The 18,274-nt window shown below is 39.9% G+C and overlaps 2 protein-coding genes across 7 annotated transcripts in view; one reads left to right on the top strand and one right to left on the bottom strand.

Moving 5' to 3' along the window:
• The window catches only part of glb1 (galactosidase, beta 1), a 28,836-nt gene extending 17,721 nt beyond the window's left edge, over positions 1–11,115 (top strand). The window contains exons 11-16 of the mRNA XM_035418253.1: positions 1,285–1,359; positions 4,631–4,720; positions 5,054–5,167; positions 5,333–5,464; positions 7,291–7,524; positions 8,902–11,115. Coding sequence (XP_035274144.1) covers positions 1,285–1,359; positions 4,631–4,720; positions 5,054–5,167; positions 5,333–5,464; positions 7,291–7,524; positions 8,902–9,144 — 888 coding nt within the window. The 3' untranslated portion in view covers positions 9,145–11,115. The remainder of the gene's footprint in view (positions 1–1,284; positions 1,360–4,630; positions 4,721–5,053; positions 5,168–5,332; positions 5,465–7,290; positions 7,525–8,901) is intronic.
• Positions 11,116–12,669: 1,554 nt separating this feature from the next.
• si:cabz01093077.1 (C-C chemokine receptor type 4) lies at positions 12,670–17,802 on the bottom strand. 6 transcript variants are annotated; one of them, XM_035418313.1, is made up of 3 exons: positions 15,676–17,802; positions 15,460–15,482; positions 12,670–14,328 (listed from the first exon to the last, which is right to left on the bottom strand). In XM_035418313.1, the coding sequence occupies exon 3, from the start codon at positions 14,325–14,327 to the stop codon at positions 13,305–13,307; it is 1,023 nt and encodes a 340-aa protein (XP_035274204.1). In that variant the 5' UTR covers position 14,328; positions 15,460–15,482; positions 15,676–17,802; the 3' UTR covers positions 12,670–13,304. The 6 variants fall into 6 exon arrangements, with proteins under 6 accessions (XP_035274204.1, XP_035274168.1, XP_035274199.1 ...); XM_035418277.1 differs by having other exon boundaries at positions 12,670–14,807; XM_035418308.1 differs by having other exon boundaries at positions 15,400–15,482.
• Between the last annotated feature and the right edge of the window lie 472 nt (positions 17,803–18,274).

An 18,274-nucleotide genomic window follows, 5' to 3' on the forward strand; every position in this document is an offset into this window, starting at 1 on the left:
CTCGTTAGAGCTGCATTACGCATTCAGTCTGTTGTAGCAGGGAAAGCAACGCTTTCTCGCCCCAACGTGTTTGCTAAAGTACACAACTCCACTTGCATGTTGTTGATGCACCCCTTGCTGTTACAGAAGCTAGTAGTACTGGCTACCAGCCGATACTTATTCACAGAAGCTGTATTTAAAATGAAATGCAACTATTTTAACACACATTTCTCACCTCATTTTCATTCTTGGAAATTTGGCTCGGCTAACACATAATAGGCTACTCTGTCTATGAGTTGGTCTCAGAGATAACAGATTAGACTCTGAATTACAGCCCAATTAAATGTTTTTAGTTGTGTGGTAAAAATGAGCTGAAATTCACGCAAAACCATCAATCAATCAAATGAATCTCCCTAGCCCCGTCTTGCTTTTTTTAAATGGTGCGATCACGCAGTGTAGACGTAGGGTTTTTCCAAGACCCTCTGAACATGCCAGCTAGCTTCATGATTCGCCGTCACTCTTCACCGCATACTGCGAGTAAAACACTGAGATCTCAAGTTTTGATGAAAGGATCAATTAGCTCTGAATATATGTGTCACAAATAAACTTGTTGCCGTGATGTTATAGCATGTACACAATACTCTGTCTCTGCTTATACTACAGAAACGGTTCGCTCTGTTCAGCACAACATTTTTCCTATTTTTATTTTTAGACACTAGAACAATTTTAGTGTGTTGTTTTGTTGTTGTCTCATGTTGTCATGGCATTTTTTGTTTGTTTTGTCTTGGTGTTACTCTCTTGCTTGTAAAAAAAAAAAAACTACATTAAAAAAACATCTGTTTTCAAAAATCCATTTGGGGGCGGTGGGGTTGCTCATTCTGTTAAATAACTATTCCAGAGTGTGATTGAGCCCCGTAGTCTGGTATGCAATCTGTATCATGCCAGTGCTAATTTTAGGCACAGGTTAATGTGTTATTGACAGTAGCGTTGCTCAGGGAGGGACGGATTCTGCCAGCCAAGACACAGTGCACACCAGTGGCCACCACTGGTCAACTGGGTACTCACAGTTTACCTGTTCAGCTGCACATGACATTTCTTCCTCTGGCTAATGTCTGTTCATGCCCAACTTGTCAACCCGAACCTACAATGGAGGTTCCGATGGGCCTTGCAGCTTGAGCAAGATTGAATTTCAATCCTCTTCCAAAAATTCTAAATTTTACTTCTTTTTTTTGCCAGTCTCTGTCTCTGTATTATTTTAAAGCTGACCAATGTTTGAATTTGTGCCAAATTTCTGATTTTGTACAGTACAATAAGATACCAGAGGGACCAGTTCCTCCATCCACACCAAAATATGCATACGGATTGGTGAAAATGACTAAGGTGAGTTTTATTCCCAAATGTAAAACCGAAGCACATTCAGCAACTTTGCAACACTGTGTAATCAGTTCAACTGTAAACAGTTCTGGTATTTCTGAAGGCCCATATCAGAACACGGAATTTCATTTGTATTATGCAGATTTGCATTATTAGCAATGATAGCCTGCAGTGAGCCAAAATTCATCCTCATTTAATAGTTGAATCACGCCAGTACAGTTGCATCATTAATGTGTGGAGACATTTTATACATGTCCCTAAATGTCCGGTAGATGAAGCTCTGGAGGAGTACCAACTTGATTAAGAGAAGTGGCCTTTTGTCAGTATTTCATTTTTGTCAGGAGTTGTTGTGGTAGGACCCAAGTGCAGAGGAAAAAACACGGGAAGCCCAAAAGGTAAGTATTAAACAAAGACTTTACTTAAACACCGTAATAAGCAGGAAACAAAAATACAAAGCCACGACGGGCAAATCCACAAACTCACAAAAAATGCTTGAAACAGAAAAACACAGAACTCAAAACACTCGATAAACTCTAAACATGAGAAAACACAGATGACTCGAAATACTCGAAACATGAGTAACAGACACGGGGAAAAGAAACAGTCAGGGCAGAACACGTGCAGGCGGAAAACAAGGAACCAGCACCTGAGTCAGGCAGACCAAGAACTTAAATAGACAGGACAATAACCAGACACAGGTGAACTCAATGCACGATCAACCCAGAGGGGGAAGGGATAACGAGACACAGTTAAACACAGGGGAAAGCAATGAGGGAAACCAACTGAAATACAAAACTGAGAAGGGCTCCCATCTGGCAGCCCAAAAAAGGAAAAACGGGCAGAAAAGATCAGAATCCTGACAATTTTGTCATCACTTCTGTAGAACAGTACATCCCTAAGAACCTGTGAAGCATTCTCTGCCTCTCTGTGATGAATGCCTTTTCCCTCCTTCATCTTTCTCAGTCACTGCTCTACCGTCTGATGTTTCCTTGCTGCAACACCAACCGACACATTCATTTACATATGTTTAAGGTTTCTCATGTTATCATTCCTTTTGTATGAAGTGCACATGTTCAGGTAACTGGGAATTGTAATGTAGAGACCAGGGCTGCATTTCCCAGATCCTCCTTAGCGCTACGTACGTCCTAAGGTATACCTTAAGGTCTTCCTTTAGTTGTCGAGCTGTTTCCCAGCGCCTCCTTAGCTAAGGTATACCTTTAAGAAGGTATACCTTTAGAAGGGTGGTCTGAGGCACTCGTAGCTGTCCCTTAGCGATGCGCTCCGCTCATCCTCTCACAGTTTTAGCCTTATTAGGCCAACATTTTGCTTTTCAAATCGACGGTTGTACTACAGCGTGCATCTAGTAGCCTACATCTGCATGCCCAAATGACAGAGATAGTTTAATATTAACTTTATGAAAATTAATTATCAAAACAACGTTTCTGTGCATAGCACATCATGAGAATGTTGTCGTTTCACCTGTCTATTCTCATTTTGATGGTAATAAAGTATAGGGCCTATCCATAATACTAATCCAATTTGTTTTTTGTTATTTTTACGTAGTGGAGCTTACTGAGGATATGGCTTTTCTGACTGCATACCCTGTAGAAATTAGTTTGTTTGTGTGTGAGTCAATGATCACACTGACTTGGAATAAACCGCCGGTTTATTAAGAATATAAAACTTGTATGAGCAAGGCCGACATTGAGTGAGTATACTTACATGACCGAACTAGATGGAAGTAAAGCACGTTGATTGCCCTAGCCATAAACACACATACAGGTACGGTGGCTCATAATGAACAAACAGGACAAATGATCTACATCCCTTTCCTTTAGCTCACACCTCCTATGTAAAATGAAATAGCACTGGGTAAATATCAACATCACAGAACATTTCTTTCTTACCATGTTGTTTTACGATTTTCAGTGAACAACACAATGATAATATTCTTGGTTAAACTTAAGACTATCCAACAGCAAATCAAGGTGGATGAACATATCACTTTAACAGGTAGGGCTATTCATAAGGCATACCTGGTATAGAATTAATCATGATCAATTTCCACAGACACGCTTTTGCCACTGCAGAGCAAAGTCAGCTGGAATCAGTGGATATGCTGCTACAGTTGCCTATATATTGTGTGGCAAAAACAAATTAAAACATTAGAACTTTGTTTCAATAAGAACAAAATAATTCACCCATATGTAGCCTATATCCTTTTTCCTGGGCTTCCAAGAAGTCCCAGACTGTGACGTATATGTCTCGATTGATGCTCTTTATTTTATCTTTTGTAGCCTACATTTATTGATTGAAACTATCACAAGTACTCGTTTTGACTCTTAAAGAGATTAGCAGATGAACTTTAGTAGGCATAGCTTCCTCTTCTGCAATATTAGATTGATGTAAATGATTATGACAACACTTGTTATATTAAAACGTCATTTATAAGCCTTTACAAGTGAGACAATTGATTCACGTGGCAACTGCTAAGGTATAGTCTGGGAAACACTCGCAAAAAAGCGAGCTCCCTTTTGAAAGGTATACCTTAGAAACCTTCGTAGAACGTTAAGGTACATTGAAACTCAGAAACACAGCCCAGTGGTGTAGAGCCAAGTCTTCAGACATAAACTGAAACTGCGGTCTGCATGTGTGAAATTGGCTGTTTAATAAGTGTGACATTATTTTAAGAACACAGCTACTTGGCCATAAATGTCCTTAGCTTTTGAGTTGCTCAGTGACAGTAGTGTTTTTGAATCTGGATACAGGCACTTCAGAAAAGTAGAAGTGTGTAGAATTTGTTTCATTATTAATTTCATGGTTAGAGGTAGCTGGAGATGCAAATTTATTTGCAATCTCATGAACAGAAAAGGTCAAATATTCATTGAGCGCATTAGAAATAGCGATCTCTTATGTTTTCAATTCAATTTTAAATAAACATATAACATTGTTATATGGCGGAATCCTTTTCTAGAGGAATCTCTAGAAAATGCTTTTTGCGAACCATATGCCCATTATTACGATATACCTTGCAAGTGGGTTCATAAACATCGTATATCAGAAACATATTTTCCTAGCAGTCACACAAAGTACAGTAGTGTGGAAATAGCTGTAGTGGCCTGCAATTTAAAATGCTGCCAGAATACAGTTGATCATCTAATTTCCTTGCATTTTATGACAGATGTCTCAGGAATCTACTTGTGATCCTGTTTAAAATGAGTTCCTGTGTGTAGCACAGCCGAAGAGCTGAAGAATGTTCTCTGTGTCTCCCTCCCAGCTCCAGACTGTGTCGGACGCAGTGGACTTGCTGTCTTTCTCGGGGCCTGTTAAAAGCACCTTCCCTCTGAGCTTCTCTGAGATGAAGCAGGTACGGGCCTGAGACGTTCAGTCAACACTACAGTCAACAGACCCTAACTAGTTCTTGCAAGTGTAATTTTTTTTCTTGACAAATAGTGTAGCATTTACCAAAACGAATTCTCCAAACTGTAATTGTGAAGACAGAAGTGAACACTTGCCTTTAAGGTCAAAGAAAAAAAGGTTGATTGAAAAGGGCAAAGATCACCACTATTTTTGTAGACTCTTAATTGCACGTTTGACGAATGAGCCAAAGGAAGGCCCTGGTCTCAAAATGTATGTTTACTGCTGTGAGTGTTTTTTTGTTTTGTTTGCCATAACCCTTTGATTTCTTGTGTTATGAAAGTACTTTGGATTCCTGCTGTATCGGACCAAAATTCCTGTGGACTGCAGCATTCCTACACCCCTGTCCTCCCCACTCAATGGGGTGCATGACCGTGCCTATGTGTCTGTTAACGGGGTGAGCAAGTTTTCATCTTCTCCCTGTTCTCTCTGTGGTACATTGTTTTCAGCCGCATTGGAGGGGCAGTCGGATTTTAGGACGAAAGTGGGCTTTTTCGGCTTTATTTGTAACTGTGGTCCTCTCAAGTATATGAACAACAATAATGTACGGCTCTCTCTTCAGGTCGCAGCTGGTATCCTTGAGAGAGATAAGTCCATAAGCATTAACATTACTGGGAAGGCGGGGAGTCAGGTTGACATACTGGTGGAGAACATGGGACGAGTCAATTATGGGAAGGACATCAATGACTTCAAGGTGAGCTGTTTTTCAGGGAAGTTTGGAATAGTTACACTGGGTATGAGGAGTGTGCATGTGACCCTGGACATATAATAGTACAAACACTTCAATGTTGTGTTATGAGTGAACAAGTTGATGACTGACCAGGCTAGCAGCCTGTTAGTGTAAAAGTGCACGAGGGTTAAGGGATGATTCCATAGCTTGCTGTGATGATTTTGCATCCCACCCAAATGCTTAGATTTTAAATTACATGGAATTCCCTTCTGGTCAGTCACTGTCAGGGGAACTGTTCACTGGCTTTCTGGTTCCACAACTCCCTCAAGATCTCTGCCAAAATCGTTCTGTCTTAGGCCACATAGACCATGGCTTCAAAGCAGGTAAAACGATTCTAAGAGCAGTTTGGATATAATGTCATGTCACTTCCTGTGTTGGGGAACATTTGTAAACCACAGCTTTTTTTTTGAAGGCGGTGCTATTCATGAGAGGCATACCATTGCTCTTTTGGTCATTTCTTGACAAAACAATTTACGTTTTCAACTCAAACATTTTCAAATCAGCACATTAATCATGGGGAACACAGAGTTAATTCCTAAATTAAAACTGAATTTAAATAAAATACCAGATATAAAACCATGCATGTATACTTTGTGAATGAATACAAGTGGTTAAATTCTGCTAGAGCTCATTAATTTAACAAAATCAAATGGAGATGACTTCCATTGAATGAGCTGTTGGCAACAGTATGACAAGCAACAGATTAATTATAAGAAATAAAACACTGTTCATGCTTCCATGAAAATCCTTCAGACACAACAGACTAGCTGCTTTGGAGTTCCTTGAAGTATATTTTCTTTCTTTAGAAACAAACCCCTACACCAGCCGTTATAAAGCCTGCAGTCCGTCAGAATTTCCTGTTCATGGTCTGATGCTGCTCCACTTACCCCAGAAAATAACATGATGCTTGAGCATATGTTTATTTCAAGGAAATGTGGTCCCTTTCTACTGCCGAGACACTCACCAGTTTCCGTCACAAAGGAAAATTCATCTCTTCAAGCGACACCTCCCCCTCAGCTCTAGCCACAGTTCATTGCATAGACTGTCCTAACCTATAACTCAGACTTGTTGCTTGGCTGCTATGTGCATATGCATGAGACTTAGTGTTATGGTATTACAATTCACTCCTTTTGCTTGCTTTGAATTAAGTTAGCACTATGCTCTGATGTTTGCTTAGTACCTGGCGTATATTTGTGCTCTGTAATCTAGTCCTTACTGTCAGTGCACTTTATTGTGTTCAGGCCTCTCAAAGGTTAATCAGTGACCGTGTTAGTGTTGGATGTGGCTGTACTACTTTTAATTGTAAGTTTTTAATTTATTCAGACATGCCTCTTTTGATGTGCTTTGAATACGTGTTCCATGCTTTCATCAACTCCAGTTTTGCCAGTCAGTGGGCACTATTTGGGGATGCAGATGCAGTTGAGAAAAAGTTATTGGCCCTTATTTATGACAGCAGCATACTGTACACATTTGCATGTTATTCTTTGGTACTGGAGTCTATTCTGTACTCTGCCTGGTGTTGTGGGAAGGGTTACATGTAGAACAGGGCTGCCCAGCACTGTTCCTGAAACTCTATCTACCTTCACTCCAGGCTTTAACAAAGTACACTTTGTTCAACAGCTAGAGATCTTGTTGAGCTGCTAATTGGTAGAGTCAGGTGTGCAAAATCAGGGTTGAAATGAAAACATACAGGACGGTAGACCTCTAGGAAAAGCGTTGGGCAGCCCTTATATAGAAGGGGCTCTTTCCGGCGGAAAGCTTCAATACGCTGTCCACCACTCCTCCTCAAGGGCCTGATATCCAACCTGACCCTGGGCTCAGAGGTGCTGAGGAACTGGATGATTTACAGCCTGTCTATTGATGAAGCTGTGAGCAAAGGCCTCCTCCATGCAGGAGCATCCCAGGGGACCCCCTCGTCCGCAGACCCCTCCACTCCAGCCTTCTACACCGGCAGCTTCAGCATTCCCTCCGGAATCCCAGACCTGCCTCAGGACAGCTACATCCAGTTTCCTAATTGGGGGAAGGTAGGCCTTGGGCACAGGGATAGGGAAGCTAGTGGAGGGCGGGGGACTTGGGTTTTTCCCAATGGTGGTGTTCAATACTGAGTGACCTGAGGAAAATGTAGTGACCTCCATCAGTGGGATTTAGTATTGATTTGCCTGCTAGGATTAACACTGTTTCACCAGTTGTGTACAAAGCAGCCAAATGTTACACTTGAGTTAAAGTACAGGTGCTCTATTTAAAAACAACTACAGTAATGTCTGTGTAACGTAGTGTCTGCATGCTCAACCATCCCAACAACCTGAGTAAAAGTAAAACAAAATAGTCAACTTTAAAAATGTACTCAAGTACTGAATGTACAATTACCCTAATGTATCCGCTAATGGCAGTCATCAGGCTTGCAAGCTGCAAATAGCTTTAGCTTTCTAGCATGCTTACATGGCTGCCAAAACATGCAAATTATCGATGCCTTGTTAACTAGCTATACTATAACTTTGTAGGGAAAACTGTTAGCTATGACGTTAAAAATAGTCTGCTCTACACCATTAGCCAGCACATCCAAACTAAACAATAACTTGCTAAAATGCTATATAAATACACAAAAGGATAATCATTTGCCTCAATATGCTTCTTCATGCTACCTGTGTTCATTTATTTACTCAAGATAAAACTAAACAGACATGATATAAAATAATGCAAAAGTAGTAGCTTGCTGAACACTAAATTTCAGAATTAGCAGATGTTTCAGTGTAACCTACCCACACTAGCCTGCTTATTGCTCATTACTCCAATTGGTGTCACTCCACAGTCATATGCGCAAGTAAGACGAGAGGGAAGTGAATTAATTTTTGAGAAGCTGAATGTGTCCCTCAGCCACTGTGTAATAACAGAAAATTTGGATAAAGCTTTGAATTCAGTGTGGCCCATCCAGGTAGTACACAAACATGTATGAGCAAAAAGCCTGTTGGGTGAAGCAAACCTCTTATAGTAGGTAGAGATCCAGTAGCAGAGATGAGTCACATACTGTCATCTGGTAATTATGCAGAGGATGTGGTTAGGTTAATTTTGTCCCAAACTTACTGCTTTTGCAGCTGGTGAAGTAGCACAGGATGTGTTTTCACTACTATTTTTTAGCAAAAGATGGCATGAAGGCATCTTTTAAAAGTGGCATTGCTTGTTGGGGGCAGCACCAGTGGACAGATAACAGAAACGGTGGCTCTTTAAATATGTCTTATCTGCACCTGATGACAGGTGCGTATCATGCAGTTTTTTTGCGGACCTTAAATCCATGTCAATACAGTTATGCTGCTGTGATGTTTTCTGTCTACAGCGTGTTTCCTGGTTAATCTGTGACCAGTGATCTTTGACGCAGTACCCCACTCTGTTCTGTTTTAATCCAGGGTCAATTGTGGATCAATGGCTTCAACTTGGGTCGGTACTGGCCTAGCAGAGGGCCTCAGGTGACCCTGTTTGTGCCGGTTCATGTCCTTAGCACGGCCGCGCCCAACAATGTGACGGTGCTGGAGCTGGAGAGCGCACCCTGCAGCCAGGGAGCCTGTACGGTGGAGTTCACATGCACCCCCATCCTGAGCGGCAAAGGCACACACGGGTGGGGGCTCTTCAACAAAGAGGATCTCTCCTGATCATTGCACAGCACTGCACAGCAAAAACATCACTAAACACCTCTAAAAAACAGCAGCAAAACACCACTACACAACAGCAGCAATACAGCACGACATTACACAGGAAAACACCACTAATCACCACTAAACAACTGCGATACAACACAACATTGCACAGTAAAAACACCACTAAACAACAGCAGTGATACAACACAACATTGCACAGCGGAACACCTCTACACAACAGCAGCAGAACACCACTACACAACAGCAGCAATACAAAACAAACATTGCACGGCAGAACATCGCTACACAACAGCAGCAATACAACACAACATTGTACAGCAAATCACCACTACACAACAGCAGCAATACAACACAACATTGCACAGCAGAACACCACTACACAACAGCAGAAACACAACACAACATTGCACAGCAGAACACCACTACAAAAGAGCAGAAATACAACACAACCTTGCACAGCAGAACACCACTACACAACAGCAGCAATACAACACAACATTGCACAGCAGAACACCACTACACAACAACAGCAATACAACACAACATTGCACAGCAGAACACCACTACACAACAGCAGCAATACAGCACAACATTGCACAGCAGAACACCATTACACAACAGCAGCGATACAACACAGCATTGCACAGCATAATACCACTGCATAACTACTGCAACAGCAGCAACACAGGAAAACAACAGCAGTGCAGAACACTGTATGCCTTTTCCTGAGCATAGTTCCTCTTCTGCATCAATGATGTCCTTAATTGATGATATATAGAAAATGCTCGCACACTGATATTAAACAAAGGAATGTCTACACTGAGGTTTAAGGATGAAAAAATCTCAAATATGTAATGGTCCATAGTGCTGTACAAATCAAATGTGTCACCAAAAAGGTGTAGGGTGAGAAAAAAAGAAAGAAACGTTTTGGTAAGATACCTTCTTCAGTATGCCGTAAAGCTTTTCCTATTTGATCTGAGACAGCTACGGCAGTGAAATGCGTTTTCACTGTGATTGCTTTATATTAAAATCAACTCAGGGCATAACTTGCACATCTTAATATGTGAGTGCTTATCTGGTGGATGCTGTATATTTAAAGGGATTTGTTTTGTCTTTCACCATTCTCACAGATTTTCTGCATCACATTCAGTTAAGAAAGTCTCCATTAAAATCATGTCATGGCAGATCATATGACTATGCTCCATAAGACCCTGAGTTCATGAACATTACTGTATGCACATTATAATTGGTTGGCAAAGACCTTGGGGAAAAGGTATTTTGCGGGATACGAGTGTGAAAAAACTTGACTGAGGTCTATATGGTCTCTTAACTTTGAAGGTGTTGGTATCAGCTTTAGTTGTATATGTTTTTTATTTCTTCTTAATCATTTGGGTTGTAGCCTATTGCTTGCTATAAAGATAAGCAGAAAGTGAATGTGCTTTTTTGGAGGGAATTTCAGAAATTATGGTGAAATTGGTAAAATGCATAGTTTTACAGAATTAACAAGAGAATTAACCCATTAACAGAAAAGATGTTTTTGGTGGATCATATCCTCATTAAAGTCATAGAAATCCCTTTCTTAAAGCCAGAAATCTCCACCCTATCAGGGTGAATGTGTTTACTTTTGTGATGTATGTACATATATCAAATCTTTTTGTAACTTTTGCACAAATGGAGGGTGGTTTTAAAATGTTTTCTGAGGATTTTTGAATGTAATTTTTAGCATGTGTATGGTGAATTTATTTGTATGGCTACTGTTGGCATACCAGACACAATCTTGTCCAGACTTGAAAGGCATTGCCGGTACAGTCTGTACCGAAGAACAGGTCTATGTTGGCCATAGGCTCAATCAGCTTTTTTTTGGTTTTATACCCAATCAGTCCGGTTTGTAAATTGTCACTTTCTGTCCTTTTTAATGGTGCATGGCAGCAACTGAAATAAATCAGTTTGATTTTATTCACTGTATTTTCTGACTTATGTTTCTCAATGAAAATGATCAATTGACATGAGGTTGAGTTAGGGCTCGAAGCCTGTGAAAATATACCTCAAACTGGGCACTTAGTACAGTTTTAGGTACACTCATATATGTTTTCTAACTGAATGACCAAGAACATAAAGGCACTAAATTACCAAGAAATGGAATTCAAGTTTTTAAGATTATGACAAAAAGCACCATATAATATGCACCAAATGTTTTTAGAAAGCATGCAAGCTGTTGTTGCTCCTAGACATTTACACTTCACAATAACCGCTCTTACAGTTGATTAGGACAGCTATAGCAGGGCAGAAATTAGACACACTGACTTGTTTGAAAGGTGGCATCCAATGACAGAGCCACATTGAAAGTGTTCACTGAGCTCTTCAGTATAACCCATTCTACTGCCAGTGTTAGTCTATGGAGTTTGCATGGTTGTATGCTTGTTTTCATGCACTTACTAGCAATAGGTGTGGCTGAAGTAGCTGAATCTACTAATTATAAGGAGTGTCCACATACTTTTGGCAATGTGGGGTAGTACTGTACCTTTTAAATGTATTGTTTGATACATACACACAAGCAGAGGAAACATGTTCTTCACTTCTGAGAAAATTTGCAGATTACAGTTTTGAAACAAGGAAGACACACAGTGAACCTTTGGGTGCCAATAATATTCATGTTTTGCATAGATTTCCTGTGTGGATTTATTGCTGTTTTGCTTCTGCACCGTTAGGAACTTTTAACATAGAAAAGATAAAAATGGTGAATGCACTGCCCCAGACCCACTCAAAATACCTTAATATGTATTTAATTGTGCATTTAAAACACAGTGGAATTAGGTAATGTGAATTGTAAGCATACACATTATATTTATATGGGGCATTTGAGTATTCTCATTATCTGGGAAATAATTTCTTAAGGGAGCTGTAACACATGGAATGATGATTTACTTCTTAATGTTCAACGTGGGAAATGATCGGTTCGATCTGCATGCCTGGAAACATGCAGTCTGTCAGATTGCAGCTGGGACATGCCACAGTGTATGTTCTAGTTCTATATCTATATCTATGTGCAATATGATATTGTAAATCAAAATAAAAATTAAAAACATATAAAAATGACCTGGTAGCATCGCTTTGACTGTGCCTTCATTGTGTCGAGATTGAGAGTGGATGTTCCAGCAAAGGGACATGTAATCTTTAAATCCAGGATGGCATTCATTTTGTTTGGGGCCACAGTTTAATTTAAATACCATAAGATTGTGGTTTTTATAAGACAAAATCAGTCCTGGTTTGTTTTCTTAAAGTGTGGTGTTGTATTGTTTAACTGTTATCTTCAGTTCTTTAGGCAGGGAGACATGACATTGGTATTGTTTTTATCTTTCTTAGCTCCAGTTTTGGTAAACCAGTTGCTGTTTTATTTTTATTTATTCATTTACAAAAAATCATGGGTATGGTATTTACATGACAGGCTGCAAACGGTTGATCATAGCTTTTATGACGCAGTATTATTATGAAATGACGCAGTATTAGAAATAAACAAGCCACATTTAAATGCTTTTATTTCTAAATCCCTTGCATGGCAATTTACATGTAAAAGAATGCCTATAACATGCTATTTGCAATTTTTAATAAAGTATTTCACTGAGGTAGTGATGACTATTTCCAGTTATTGTTCAGTCTTCCATGTTGAAGAATAGGATTTTAATCCAGCCATATCTTTGGGGGCTTCACTTACTTGGAGACTTTTGGAACTAGATAAGATAGCTATCCCATTCATTTATATTACAATAGACAATATGCAATATGCACTGAAAAAAGAGAACCCCAACATTCCTACCACCATGCAAATGTCTATTTCTAATACATGTCCCATTGTAATTTCACCAAATAATTGGCTGTTATTCTGAGACCTATAAGACTTTTCAAAAGACTGCATGTCTACAGTGGATATTAAGCGTTTATACATGGAAAATTTCATTCAGTTCCATTTTTACTTGCAAATTGCAAGCCTATTCTAATGAAAGCTGCACTGAGATCATAAGATATGAGTGCAAATATAGCATTTCCACGAAGGCAGGAAATGGTTAAAGGAACCGAGAACTCTCCTGTTTCTGGGATGTTGTGCTGCTGTAAACCCACTTTGACCAATGGGTAGCCTTGGACCGTGAGGACTTCCCTCACACCGTCATGTTGGACGTGTCGTTTTCAGACACCTTGCTGTGGATCGCTGGAGGCTGGCAGCAAGCTGCACAGATTGGCACTCTGGACAGTACGTGCCTCAGGTGCATCCGAAACTTCTCCCCCACAAAACCATAGATGATTGGGTTCACGCAGCAGTGTGCCAAGGTGATGGTCTCAGTTATGGTCAGGGCCATACCCGTCCATCTGTCCACCTTGCACGTGTTCCAAATGCCCAGTTCCTTTATATTGATGAGGAAAACCACCACATTGTACGGAACCCAGGAGACCAGAAACAGGCCAACGATGGCAAAGATCAGCCTCATGGCCCGGTGCTTATTGGAGTTCCGGGTCCTCAGTAGCACAGCCAGGATTCTGCTGTAGCAGAACAGCATTATAGGGAGGAAGATAAAGAGCACCACTGCATTCTCCCCAAAGTTACGGAGGAGTTTAAAAGTCTTTGCCGATTCGACGTTGTAGATCTGTTCGCAGCGTGCGGCACCTTCCTCTTCGTCTTTAGAAACCACAGTAAAGATAAAGCCTGGCAGCGCGCCACAAATGGATGTGATCCAGATGACCACACTTGCGACTATCCCATACTGAAGGGTTCTGGCACGCATTGCAGCCACAGCGTGGACGATGGCCAGGTAGCGATCGACACTTATGAGGCACACAAACAGGAGACCACTGTAGAGGCCTATCTGGTAGACGCCTGCCGTGGTTTTACAAAGGTCGTCGCCCACTAGCCTCGGCTTCACAGCGTGGAACACCCACAGCGGCAGTGAGAGTGCCACCAATAGGTCGGAGAGGGCCAGGTTCAGGAGGCAGATATCTGTGAGGCTTTTCAGCTTGATGACCCGGACGAGGACCCACAAAACAACAATGTTACCGATGAAACTGAGGAGAAATACGGTCAAGAACAGTACTGTTTGGAATCCCGAGCCTAGGGTGGCATCTGTGCTGCAGGGACTGGATTCATAATTATAGAAGTAATCCAAGGTGGGATCCTCTGTGTCATTCATTCTGGGAGTGAGGAGTGGGAGTGGGAAGGAGAGAGGGGGACAGAACGGCTTACAAATGATGTTTGGTAAATTTGTCAGCATCCACTGTCATTTGCATCAATCCACAATTCCCAAACTGTCAATCTAGACCCTGTCCTACGCTCTCAGTGGCAGTACTAAAAACATGATTAAAAATATCAACACTAGTGCATATGTCATTTCATACAATTCTATAACTCAAAAAATGTCTGAAACCAACTGTGTTTGAACATGCGATGTCCTGGCTTTTTTGCATCATTAAACAAGTCTTTTCATTTCAAGTGGTTCATTAAAATGAATAATAAAAAATGAATAAAAACAAAAGCATCGTGCTGATTGTCTGAATAATTTAAAGGATATTTTCTCAGCTTTTTTTGTATCTCTTTTGGGGGATGCTCCTTTTTTGTGTCAAGTGGTTTTGAGTCCGCTCCATATTTTCCAAATTCCAAAGCTGAACTTTAACTGAAACCAGATCAAAAAATGTTTGATGAAACTGATTTTTGCCCAAGCACACCATTAGTATGCTTAGCATCGTAAAAAATTATGATATGATGAAAAGAAAATCTTCTGGTGAAATATTGTGATAGATATTTGCTATTATGATGTTATTATCAATCTACTGGTTATGTGGTTGTTATTAAGGGCAATGGAATTCTGAACTCCAAGACCAAGACATTTTGGTTGAAAACCTGATACCCCTTTTTCCTTTATATGTCCTAATGAGACAATTTTATATACTACATATTTGTACTCTCAAACTAAATTTTTCACCATTTTTAGCACTACCAAAGTTATTTTTTATTTACCGAAATGCTAAAATATTGAGATGTAAGTACAACAATGATGTTGGACCTTATTCCTGCATGTAGCCATTAAATTAATTTCAATTTAATTTAGTAGTCACCGAAGCTATAGGCGAAAGATTTATCATAATCATGAAAGCCTTATCTCAGCGCTGTAATTTCCCAAAACTGATTCCATATTTTGACCCACGAAAACATTTTCATTAGACGACACTCTACCCATCCTCGCCATCATACTAAATGATACATACATGATCACTTGTCGATTTATGCTATTTTTCCAATTAACTTGGTGCTCTGCTGTTCCTTACTTTATTCTGTTGGGGTGGGCCACCTAAACAGAATATGTAGAGAATATCACATCCCCCAGACAAACCCTCAAACTACAGCCCACCGACAGCCACGTGTTACCCCCCACCCCCCAGCTGTCAGTGAAACACACAAAACCTGTCAAGCTTCTGTAATTTATAGCTGTGGTATATGCATTTCAACGCGCATACTAAGAACCAGTTTGATGTGTTACTTACCTCATCCCTTTGTATGTTCCTGCTTTCTCTGCTTTAAAACAAAGTACTGTAAAAGTTTCCTTCTCTCACAACATGAAGCGACAACAATGCATGCTTTTCAATCTTTGGGATTTTGTGCGTTTGTGGTTTAAATTTTCTTTGTTTTTTGCTGACATTTGTTAAACATTTCCGTAGCATTGTGCCTGCGCATTTTTTTCAGAGAAACGGAGAATGTGTGAAGAAGGCTTTCCTGTAATTGCTCACCTCTGCATTGTTAATCATAAGATCATAATCAGCATTTTTGAGCATACGTGTCTCTGTCCCTGCAGGAGTGTTGAGACAAACATCAAAAGATTATTCATAACTCATTGTTGTTATGACACAAGAGTTTGCTGGTTTCTCCGTTTTATTTTCATGATTTGTTTTCCATATTGCTCACTTTCAGATCAAGGAATTACCACTAACAGAAATTTGAAATGTGAAATGCATGTCTTCTTACAGGTCAAAGGAAATGTTCTCTATTTAATTATACTGTATATAAAAAGCTGGTAGGTAATTTTTAAGCTGTGAAAGTCTGAAAAAATTTTGACTTTGACGTTTGTTCTTTTGTTATTCATGCGGGTTCCTTTCGGTCTAGAGTGGGTCCCTTTTGTCATTGGGGTCCTTTCAGATGAGATACATTTTCCTTTTGGCCTTCCTTGAGCCACAAGGAGAAGGTTACAGGGACTAAGCAAAATCTGCTGCACTACTTTACTGCATCACTTAATTTTGCACTGCATAAAATGGGGGGACTCAACTTAAAACAGCTGTTTCTGTTAAAAATGGTAAAACATACACATGTAAATACCTAGAAATAAAGGTTGATTGTACTTCTGTCTCATATTCATCTTTTGATCTCAAATCCAAATGCCTTCAGTATGTAGCAAATATAACAAATTTCACTCTACCATTACCATGCTTTAGTCATATGTTTTATTACCTGAATGGCTCGTCCTATCAATGAGCCCATATGACGACTGAAAAACATAGCTATGAGATCAGTGAATTGCTTTGCTGCTGCTGGTATCCCACCTGCAGGCTGGAAGGATGGGCTCACAAATCAACTGATGTAAAAGAACACAAAGAACTGTGTAGAAGAAATTACACAGAAAAGTGTTGCAATTTCCTTTCCTTGAAACCTGCACTAGTGACAGCACCACAAGCTCTCACTTCCCCATCTTCCTCTGCTACATCTCAAGCTCAGCAACGCTGAGGCACATTCATTTCACTTTTTTTTGAACAGGCAGATTGACTGAAAACTCTGTTTTCTTTTGCAGGGCAGACTTGGGGAATAAAAGTGGTTAGAAAATGCTAGGGAGTGTGTAGCCAATTAGATACCTGTCGCTGTTGGGAATGTCTGTATAATAATAATAATGATAATAATAATAATAATAATAATCATCATCATCATCATAATCTTAATGATCTTCAGCATCATCATAATCATAATCAGATGTATTGTATTAAAACTTAAGGGGGGAGAATTCATCAAAACAAATTACTTTGCAGTATTCTTTTTTAAAGGACAGCCTCATAGTTTAGTAAAAAATGAGCACAGTATAAAGCAATATTGCACAGGAACTAATGGTACATGAATTCAAATGTCACTGTACACTAACTCTAAATTCTAAATTTCAAATTATCAATACAATCTTTAATCACTCTGTAAAATATATACAAATTCAACAAAGTTTCAAAATGTGAATAACACACAAAACGCTGTGACCACACAGTTCAAATATACAATTAAATGTTACAAATTTAGAGAGTGCGTGTGAGAGAGTGAGACAGAGAGAGAGAAAGAGAGAGAGAGAGAGAGATTCAAATATGCCAGGCACCTACAAAGATTTTACAGAATAGTTCATCCTTACAATCATTTTCTGTTAGTCACTTTCTGTACTAATAGCACCTGGATCTAAAGTTTTATTCTTAGTACTATTTGGTAAGTTCTTTTTATGGAAGGCCCAATGAGTTAGAATAACTGGTGCACTTTGCAAGACCATATTGCCACATTCTACTGAATTGGGATGGCAGGTATGCCATCCCGCCAAGTTACGCCTTGGCGGGGGCATGCCCCATACCTATACAGCACCGAGAGTTTGGCACTTTTCAGGGTTCCCCACAGAAATAACCACAACAGCCACAGACACTCAGCCCTTTAATTCAATTCTGTACATTCTGACCCCATTTCAACAGACAGATTTCATAAACAACTTCACATGTCCACACAATAAAGCCCCAAACTAAGGGGATTTTGCGTTTTCTCCTTCTTCTTCTTCTTCTTCTTCTTCTTCTTCTTCTTCTTCTTCTTCTTCTCATTCTTATTTTTCCTGCCGCCTATCCCACTAATAACATGTCTCCCCATTGGACATTTTACCGACACCAGCCATATCTTCACCTACACGAGCCAATCAAAAACTCGCATACACACGCAAAATGCCCATACCTTTTTACTCTGAAACATTATCAGTACAAACAGTTAGTCTGCCTGTGGCTTAGTGGGCAAGGTTACAGTCTTGGGAACACAGGGTTGTAGGTTCAAGCCCAGCTAGGAGCGTGTTTCTTTAACCTGCTTTTACCC

This window comes from Anguilla anguilla, chromosome 1 (genome assembly GCF_013347855.1).
Source record: "Anguilla anguilla isolate fAngAng1 chromosome 1, fAngAng1.pri, whole genome shotgun sequence".
Lineage (NCBI taxonomy): Eukaryota > Metazoa > Chordata > Actinopteri > Anguilliformes > Anguillidae > Anguilla > Anguilla anguilla.